We start from the raw sequence: 9,739 nt of genomic DNA on the forward strand, positions 1-9,739 counted from the left end.
CTCATTGATTGCTAATGATGATGGCTTCTCTGGTTCCTCTTCTTCTCCTCCACACCCTCTTCTTCTCTCTCTCTCTCTCTCTCTCTCTCTCTCTCTCTCTCTCTCTCTCTCTCTCTCTCTCTCTCTCTCCTTTCCCTTTCTCTCTCCCTCTCTTTCTCCCTCTCCTCTCCTCTCCTCTCCCCTCTCCCTCTCACTCTCTCTCTCTCTCTCTCTCTCTCTCTCTCTCTCTCTCTCTCTCTCTCTCTCTCTCTCTCTCTCTCTCTCTCTCCCTTCCTCTTCTCTCCTCCAGAATCAGTATCGTTTTGAAGGCACAGGTTTCCCCACTATCCCCCAGCTGATTGAGCACCACTACGACACTAAGCAGGTCATCACCAAGAAGTCCGGAGTGGTGCTTCTCAACCCCGTCGTCAAGGTATGTTCACCCGTGATGCCACACCACACGCTTTAGTCATCAAGATATGTTCAGCTTTGACGGCACAGTTGCCACACACTTACTTTAGCCATCAAGATATGTTCAGCTTTGAGAAGACACTAAAGGGCTTGAAGCGCTCAGGAGACTGTGCAAACAATATTACTGAGGTGCTCATCTGTACCGGGTGAAGTGTAAGTCCAAGAAAGGAATTCTGTTTAAACACATGGGCCAAATGTTCAGCTTTGATGGCACAGTTGCCACAAGATCACTTTAGTCGACTAGTTATCACCTAAGATGCCAAACTCTTACCTTAGTCATCAAGGTACGCTCACCTCGATGCTCCAAAGAGGCATAAATTATCTAACCTGTGAAGGGCTTATGTGTTTATTTGCCCACTGTATGCACTTTAGTCCATTCTGAAGTCAAGACTTGTATATGTCAGTATACAGGGTGCGATTTCTCAAGATTTGAAGCAATAGCAACGGTTAAACGGGTTAAATCCTGTAAAAGAAGGGGAGATATCAAAACCAGAACCACCCCAACAAATCACACCCTGTAGTTCCAAATAGTGTCACGTATCGATGTCTGCTATGTAACTCTAGATGTTGACATGCGACACCAAATGCTCTTTCTATGGCCTTTTCACCAGCACCACAAAAGCATTATCCCCAGGGCCAGCCTGATATGCCTGCCTGCCACAGATATCCACAAGGGGGATAAGAAGCCGAGTGATGACTGCAGTCAGCCCATTGCTGGTCCTGCTACTGAAATACAGGCTTCAAATAAGAGATTTGGCTTTCGGTAAAATATATATGAGGATTTGAGTTCATGTGACGTAACGGCTACTGTGTTTCTAGACTGTGCTTGAAGAGGAGTTTGAGGTTGAGAATTTGTGGAAGGTTTTTTTTTTTTTTTTTAGGTTCATTCTGACATTTCAACAGAACGCCAAGTAATAGTGGTAATACAAGTGGTAATACATCAATCTGGTAAAAAGCATAAAACATAACTTGAATATATTTAGGTCTCCAAAACCAGGAAATAAATGCAGCAGTAGAGAAATTTGCAGTGCATGGAATGGATCAATGCCTCATTGAATGCTATTGAATGACATCTCCGTCTTGTATAACATTCCCTGGAGAGAAGAGGTTTTACGTGTTGAATATCATCGTACTCATGGATGTCAAGTTTGAGCTCCGGGGACTTTGAGAAGGCGTATCTGTCAGTAGGAGTGAAGCCAGGTCTTTTTTATTGACAATCCTGTATCGGTGTGGAGATCATGCAGGAGATAGAGCCTCGAGCCTTCTTTTGGATTGCATGTCATGAGTGTTGACGTGTAACATTCTCCAGTCTTTTTTCGTTTTCACCGTTTTCTCTGTGGCGTTCAGTCAGCCGCCTTACATCTGCACAAGAGAAAGAAAAAAAACACAAGTTTGACAGCAAGCAGAGCAGACCCACAGTAGTCAGGAACCACACTGCAACATTTCACTTTAATTTTTGCAGAATCATTTAGTTACGTACAGGTTTATTTTAATGTCAAGACTTAATTAGCACACACAAAATGTGTATTTTATCATCATCACAACAAGTACTTAAATTGCTTCTACTTCTTCAGTAGAGCTTCGGGGGAAATTTGCACCCTTATTGAATATGGATTGTTGAGCAGCTATTATGCACCACTTAATCATTTCATTTGCCTGTAGCCGTCTGGATAAAAAAGGGCATATTGCAAAACCAAGCAATATGCAGTCAAAAACCAAGAGACCCTTCTGCTTGGAAAAATACCTGAGGAGAGTGCTGTGATGTACTGTACAGGGGTGCATTTATCAAAAGAGAAGTTGTTAGCCTGTTAGCATTTTCGGTAGTTGCCAATGGGAAAATGCATTGAAAATAACGATAAAGTAGTTAATGTATTAAGCAACTTTGGTTTCGAGAAATGCACCCCAGGATTGCATGCCCATGGAGACCCATGTTCGAATCCATCCTGGGTCATTTCCCAACCCTACCCCATCTCCCTACAACACATTTTCTGTCATCATCTTCACCGCCGGCAAAAAAAAAGCCCAAAAATATTTTATTAAAAAAAGAAAGAAAGGGGAAAAAATAGAGTGAGCTGAGATGAAATGAGGTGAAACTAGACAGACAGCGCTTCTCAACAGATCGTGTCTGTGCGCTACATTCATACTCTCACCTGCTCCCATTTTCTCACACCGTGTCTCTTTTCCACCTGCTACACCCTCCCCCTACTCCTCCTCTCAAAACCCTTCCACCTCTCTCACAGTCTTTCTTATTTTTTTGTGAAGGTTTTTTTTTTTTTCACTCTGCGAAGCTGAACTTCAGTTCTTCCCATTTGTCTCACTTTTCTGTCCATTTTTGTCATGTAGCCATCCTCTTCTCTGTGCCCGCTTATTCTCTTTTCCCCTTTCTTCACACTCTCCTCCCTCTCTCTTTTCTTCTTCTTCTTTCTCTCTTCTGGTGTTATCTTTTCTTCCTGGCCTCGTGCCCCAGCCGCGTGTTGCTCCCTCATACACTGCCAGACAACAGCTGTGCCTCTGTCTGTCTGTCGCTTTCTCCTGTCAAGCCCCAAACTGATTTTTGAGCGGACAGTACGAGAGAGGGAAGAGAATAGAAGAAAGCTATATGTTAGTATATAACATTATCACATGAACTATATTAACAATGTATTATGCATTATTAATGACATTTTACCACATTTTTTGGGGGGGGGGGAGTGAGCTCTAGATTGTGATTGTACAGCAGGGACTTGATGGGTATCAAGATGAGACAGATTTGAAGATTTGCCTAAATCCCCTCCATTAGTTGTTAGTTTACACCCTCCGCTGCACTCAAGCACCACAGCACAGTACAGCGCACAGCATTCCCTTAGGTCTCATAGCTTGTGCATTACTGGCTGTCTGCACTGCGCAGGTTATTAAATGTTCTACTGAGCGAGTACAAGACGGCAGCACAGACAAAACCTCTTATGTTTGCCTTCACTACTGTACATCGACTGAAAACATTAAGCTCAATAGCCATCCGCCCACCGCCTCCACTCACTCACTCGTAAAGGGTGTCGTGTCCTCTTAACTCATCTTCGCTGTGGTGAAGTTGACTGTAATGGCCTTTTAATTGGAAGTCATTATCATAGTGTTGGTAATGGTGTTTCCCATTACTAAATGGGACGAATTTTGCTGATGCCTCGGATAGTTAAGTGGTTTTTAATGGCTTTTCAAAAAAAAAAAAAAAAAAAAAGATATCGGACAACCACATTATCGTAACACTGTAATCTGGCTACCTGGTCAGTCTGTCATGAAAAAAGGTGAATGAGAATGAAACATTGTGTCTGTTTCTAATGGCGACATTGTTCAGTCAGTTCAGATGATTGATTACTGGCATTATTAGACTAACGGCTGTCTGACTGTATCTGCCCACACTGACAGTCAAGTAACTTTCTCTGTGCTGTCAAAAAATTAAGAAATGCTTTTTTCAGTGAACAGTTAAAGCTGCATTACATGGTACTACTGTACGTAACCCTATCATTCTGGTTCTGGCCCTTCTTCAACGTATAACCCAGTGAGCGGTACTTCTCGATTCACTTTTTTTGCCATCAATGGGCTATGAGCACAAGGTGCAAGTTTCCAAAAGGTGTGGGTGTTAATCAGCGAAGCCACATTGCCAGTGTACAGTACTTTTGTCCTACACTGCCAAATGACAAAGGCATTACAATACACTACAGTAGCGCCCCCTATGGGTCCGGGATAAGGGTTAGGTTTGGGGAATGGTCAGAAGAACACCTACCCTGGCTCTCACCAGACCCTTCGTGCTTCGTGCATCTTCGTTAAAGTTTGTGAGCTCGCACGAGGGTCTGGGAATCTTGGACGAGCCCGAACGGAGTCAGATATTTCATAGCCTGTCCAATCAGAATCGCGGGACGAGATCGCGGGGCGGGGTATATACAAGTCAGTGGTTGAGTAGTACGTGTTTCTAAGAAGCCATGTGAATTCTCCAATCAGTTTCGAGCTGTTTTAAACATACCTACGCCTTTCCAGAGCTAAGCGATTGACAATGTTCCAGCGTGAGAACCAGGTTAAAGAACACCTGCCTGCACTACTCATGTTAAATACCAGCTCTTGATTGACCACTAAGCGTTTAATCATGAACATTATGAAAGGGGGATGTCAAGAAATCTGTTTTACAGTGCGTTTGTTTAACAGTGCAGCCACTTTATAGAAGGAGCATGCTTACTATGAATCTAGCATACGACAGACAAGACAACACAGATGAGAGATTTACTCTAGCTTTTAGTTTGCTTGTTTCTGCTTCCTCTGAGTATGTGTGTAAATATAGTACAACATTATGTCAATATTTGAGACGTATTTGCCTTACATAAAGATGTTATGCTTAATAAATGGTTAACGATTGCTATCAATTTCACACACACATGTGCATGGACACACATGCACTGAAGCACTCATACAAATACACACGCACATGCATACACACATACACACACACACACACACACACACACACATACGCACACTCAAAATCACACTCACACTCAAGTCATGTTATCTATGTATGAGTCCATTGATCCCAGAGTCCCTGAAGTTGTCAATACGTCAGCAGCCCTGGCCTCGAACTGCGCTTGTTGCACTTCACTGCACTGCTGCTTTGGTGTGCTCGTTCAGGCAAGCTGACGGGGGGGGGCGAAGGGGTCAGTTGTCCTCCTGGGCACAGAGAGAGAGGGGGGACCAGAATTGGGTCCTCATTACAATGTATGTATTAGGGATGGGGCTCTTTCACATCACCTTTTCCTGGGCCCAGCTAAAGCTGTCAACATCCCTGTGTCCGTTAATGTCTTTGTGATTGCCACTTGAAAATCTATTACAATTTCTCCTCCACAGGACAAGAAATGGATCCTGAACCACGAGGATGTCATTCTGGGAGAGCTCCTGGGGAAAGTAAGATTCATGTGTTTCTGGCATACAAATGGCACATTGACCGATGCACAGCGAGACTCCATTATCTTATTTAAAAAAGGACGGAGAAAAGCAAGACTTCAGACCCAACTGTCCTTGCTGTCAAAATGGAAAATAACGGCATGAAAATGAAATAAGATGTAGTAATAATAACAATACAATTATAAGTGATTTATGACAAGGTATTCTCATTTGTATCAGAGATTAAGTCAGTTGGAATAATATTTGATACAAAGGAGAACAAACACAACAATGAGTTGTCATAAAACCTGAGGTGGACCTTTTTAAAAAAAAAAAAAAAACTCTGGCCGTGTTTGACCTCAGGGCAACTTTGGTGAGGTGTTCAAGGGCACGCTTCGAGACAAGACGCCAGTAGCTGTGAAGACCTGCAAGGAAGATCTGCCCCAGGACCTGAAAATCAAGTTCCTGTCAGAAGCCAGGTCTGTTCTGAGGAGCCCCTACTACACCTACACCTATTGCTTTTATAGAGGCTGCACTGCACTTGGACTGGTTTTGGTAACAAACTCCCTAGCCCCTTATTCTCAGACTTGTTTCACTATATTCACTGAAGTCACTGAAGAGTTTTGGATCTGTTGTTAATGGGAGACAAAACAGCACCGTAGAGCTGACAAGTTCCTCTCTGTACATACATTCAGTATTTGAAATGTGTCTGATTTGGTAACTCCTCGTCTTAACAGGATTCTTAAACAGTATGATCATCCCAACATCGTGAAGCTAATAGGTGTCTGCACACAACGACAGCCCATATATATAGTGATGGAACTCGTGCCAGGTGAGTCATCTCTTAGTTATTCCATTTCCAATTTCACGTGCCTATGTATAGCAGCAATTGCACATGTGAATATTGACAATAAAAGGCATCATATTCTATTCATAGCTTGTCATATTTCTACTTACTATGGGCAGTCATGGTCTAATGGTTAAGGAGATGGGCTTTAGATTGGAGGGTTGTGGGTTTGAATCTCACCCTTCCACCCCCTACCGTGCTCCATGGCTTAAGTGCCCTTGAGCAAGGCACCTACCGTAACCCCGTACTGTTCCAGGGACTGTAACCAAAACCCTGTAAATAATACGTCGATTTGGATGAAAGCGTTAGACAAGTGTGGCGTTATGTAATGTACTTAATGCCTCTCCATGTGCTTAAAATAAAAACTGATTGTATGTCTTTATTTCCTGAAAGGTGGAGACTTTTTGTCATTCTTGCGGAAGAAGAAGGAAGATCTGAAGACGAAGCAGCTGGTGAAGTTTGCTTTAGACGCTGCTGCGGGCATGGCGTACCTCGAGCTCAAGAACTGCATCCACAGGTACAGTAGGACTGCAGACACGTCACAACCAATATTTTGGGAAGTTAAAGTAGTCCATTATGAGGCCTGAGCAAACCTGATAAAACCTTTATTTTTTTAGTCCATAGCAATATTAATCAATATGTTTTAATTCTATAAAATTGTTTATTCATTCACCTGTTTTTACCAACTCCATAGTGTAATGTTATTAGCCTTCTTTTGTTTTTAGATGTTCTAGCATGTATTCAGAGCTGAAGCGACAATATTTCCTATGTTGTTACTTCATGGTTATTATTGTCCCTACCAAAAGTTGAGACCAAATTGCAACCTGGACTGTAGAGCTCTGCTGGTGTCATGGCCTTTCTTCCTGCCGGCATGGACAGGGTTGCTTTTCTCGAAAGCTTTTCTCGTTAGCTACTTAGTTGACGTTGGGTAATTGATTTTCAGGAGAGTTTTCCAAAGTGAGTTGCGCCTTTTTGTCCTTTTTATTCTGTTGTGGTAGTCAAAAATAGAACGTAGAATGGCTACACGAGGGACTCGCACACAGTATGACAGTCTTTTTTTTTTTTTTCGAGCGTACTAAAAAGAAGCCTTACTCAAAGGGTGCAAAAAGAAGACCGTTTTTAGTAATTGCATTACAACCAGCAAAGTAGCCAACGTAGTTACCAATTATAGGTTTTGAGAAGGGTACACAGTGTGTGTTGAAGGAGGGGAGGGGGAGCTGTGTAAAAAAGCTCACCAAAACTCTCCATTATTAGACGAAGCATACAGTAATTAGGAGCCTTTAAACGGACACTCTGATCCGTCCTTCATGTGGAGACGTCTCTTGTGTTGGCGTCTCAATCTATGGTCTCATCGCTTCCTCTGTGTTTACAAACACGTGCGTCTCCCGGGAGACGGGCCCCCCTGCAGTGGCCCCCCTGGTGGTGAGTGGTGGCCCCATGCATGTGTGCTAAACGCCTCCCCCCGGAGATGTGTGTGTGGAAGTGACGGACGAGACGGTTGCCCGGTTATCACCATAGTGATGGTGGAAGGCATGGCACTGGCTCACACTGTTGCTCTCTCTCATCGGAATCTCTGTGCTCAATTTACTTAACTCTCCTTTCTCACCCTTTATTATTATTATTACATGCCATTACACTTAGCTGACACTTTTTTTTAATCCAAAGCAAATGACAGATATACCAGGGTATTGATTACAGTCCTTGGAGCAATGTGAGGACTTGCTCAAAGGCACTTCAGCCTTAGTGTAGGGAGAGGTAAGGTCGGGACTGGAACCTGCAACCCTGTGATCTTCAGTCCAACTCCCTAACCATTACCCCACGGCTGTCCTCCACTCTCGTCTTCTTTGCTCTATCCTCCACACCTCCTGTCCTTTGATCTTCTCCTTCCTTCACTCCTCTTCTTGTCTCTCCTCTGAACTCCTCAGCTAATCCTCTAATGTAAGCTCAACTCAACTCAACTCCTCTCCTCTCCTCTCCTCTCCTCTCCTCTCCTCTCCTCTCCTCTCCTCTCCTCTCCTCTCCTCTCCTCTCCTCTCCCCTCAGTTGGCCTGATCAGCATGTGTCAGAGCTCCAGACTTTGTACCCAGTCTGGCCGACCCAGACTAGTCCAACACCCAGTGGGTGACAACCAGCACCGCCCCCCCACCCACCCCTGGTCTTTGTTGACGGGCCAACAATGCCAGTTGCTGACATGCCCTCTCAACCCTTACTGCCAGCTCTCTCTAAACCAGTGGTTCTCTACCTTTTTCAAACAAACGCCCCCTTGGCTTCATCACAAGCCTATCAACGCCCCCTTGACCTCGTCATAAGCCTGACATCGCCCCCCTTAGTATTAAAAAATGAAATGGACTAATGCCCCCCAATGGTAACTAAGCACCGCCCTCTCTCAGCTATACCTTCACAACGCCCCCCTAGTGCTCCCTAACGCCCTCTGGGAGGCTGTACTGCCCCCGTTGAGAAACACTACGCTTAAACCCTCTTACACCCTCCCACCCCACGTTGCTTTCACACATGCTTTCATTGCCCGTCTCCCTCAACGCCCCCTGTTGTCCCTCTCCCTCAACCCCTACCTATTGTCCCTCTCCACAGCCCCTCCCCATTGTCCCTCACCCTCAACCCCTCCCCATTGTCCCTCTCCACAGCCCCTCCCCATCCCTTCATGGCTTTCACGGGTGCTTCCAGCGCCTCACTCCGCCAATTTGTACGTTATTATGTGGCTGTTATGTGGCTGACAAGTGCATTGGAGGATCTCCAGCATAGCCCCAGCCCAGACTGTCTTGCCCGCCTGCCTGCCAATGCACTGTAGCCAGCCCAGAGCCCGGGGGGGTGAAGGGATTTAGCTCAAATCTCGCTTCCCTAGACACTCTGGTCACTTGGACACATTGCTGCTGCTGCTGTCCAAAAACTGTTTGCCAAGATGTAACTCATAATCCTGTATTAGGTAACCCCATAAACACTTGACCCCACTTTGAAATGAAAATCAATTTCTACGCTGCTGCATGGCTGATGGAACAACCATTGTCAAAACATGGAAATCTGTCAAGTTAGGTAGTCCAGAGACCCAAGTTGTAAGCAACTGGACTGAATAATCTGTTGGTGCTGGAGGATGTGGCTGTCATGCAGAGGTGGGAAAATGAAATGGAAGACAAGTTTTATGGGCTTTCCGGGACTTCATTCCGGATAGGACAGTGAAAGTGCGACAGGAAGTGAGTGTGGAGAGAGACGGGGTAGGGTTGGGAAATGACCCCAGACGGACTCGAACCGGGGTCCCCATGGGCATGCAAGCCCAAGTGTGGATGGCTTAGCGCGCTGCGCCACAGCGCCCCCCGGAAAAAGTTTTTAAATGAATAAGGAAATGAATTGAGTAAATGACTAGCTAGCTCATTAGCTCTGTTCTGCACTGATTGCTTTCATACTCGTATGTTCAAATCTCCCCCAATGGTAACCTGACCGGAGGCGATAGAGCAGTGGTTCTCAACCTTTTTTGAACAAACACCCCCTTGGCCTCATCACAAGCCTGGCACTGTCCCTCTTATTATT

General features: G+C 44.8%; 1 protein-coding gene across 4 annotated transcripts in view; it reads left to right on the forward strand.

Moving 5' to 3' along the window:
• The window catches only part of fer (fer (fps/fes related) tyrosine kinase), a 61,667-nt gene that overhangs the window by 41,270 nt on the left and 10,658 nt on the right, over positions 1–9,739 (forward strand). For all 4 annotated transcript variants that reach the window (XM_063210292.1, XM_063210294.1, XM_063210293.1 and 1 more), the window contains 5 exons: positions 290–412; positions 5,317–5,373; positions 5,716–5,831; positions 6,090–6,184; positions 6,593–6,716. In XM_063210292.1, coding sequence (XP_063066362.1) covers positions 290–412; positions 5,317–5,373; positions 5,716–5,831; positions 6,090–6,184; positions 6,593–6,716 — 515 coding nt within the window. The remainder of the gene's footprint in view (positions 1–289; positions 413–5,316; positions 5,374–5,715; positions 5,832–6,089; positions 6,185–6,592; positions 6,717–9,739) is intronic.

The sequence above is a fragment of the Engraulis encrasicolus genome, chromosome 11 (assembly GCF_034702125.1).
Source record: "Engraulis encrasicolus isolate BLACKSEA-1 chromosome 11, IST_EnEncr_1.0, whole genome shotgun sequence".
Classification (NCBI taxonomy): domain Eukaryota; kingdom Metazoa; phylum Chordata; class Actinopteri; order Clupeiformes; family Engraulidae; genus Engraulis; species Engraulis encrasicolus.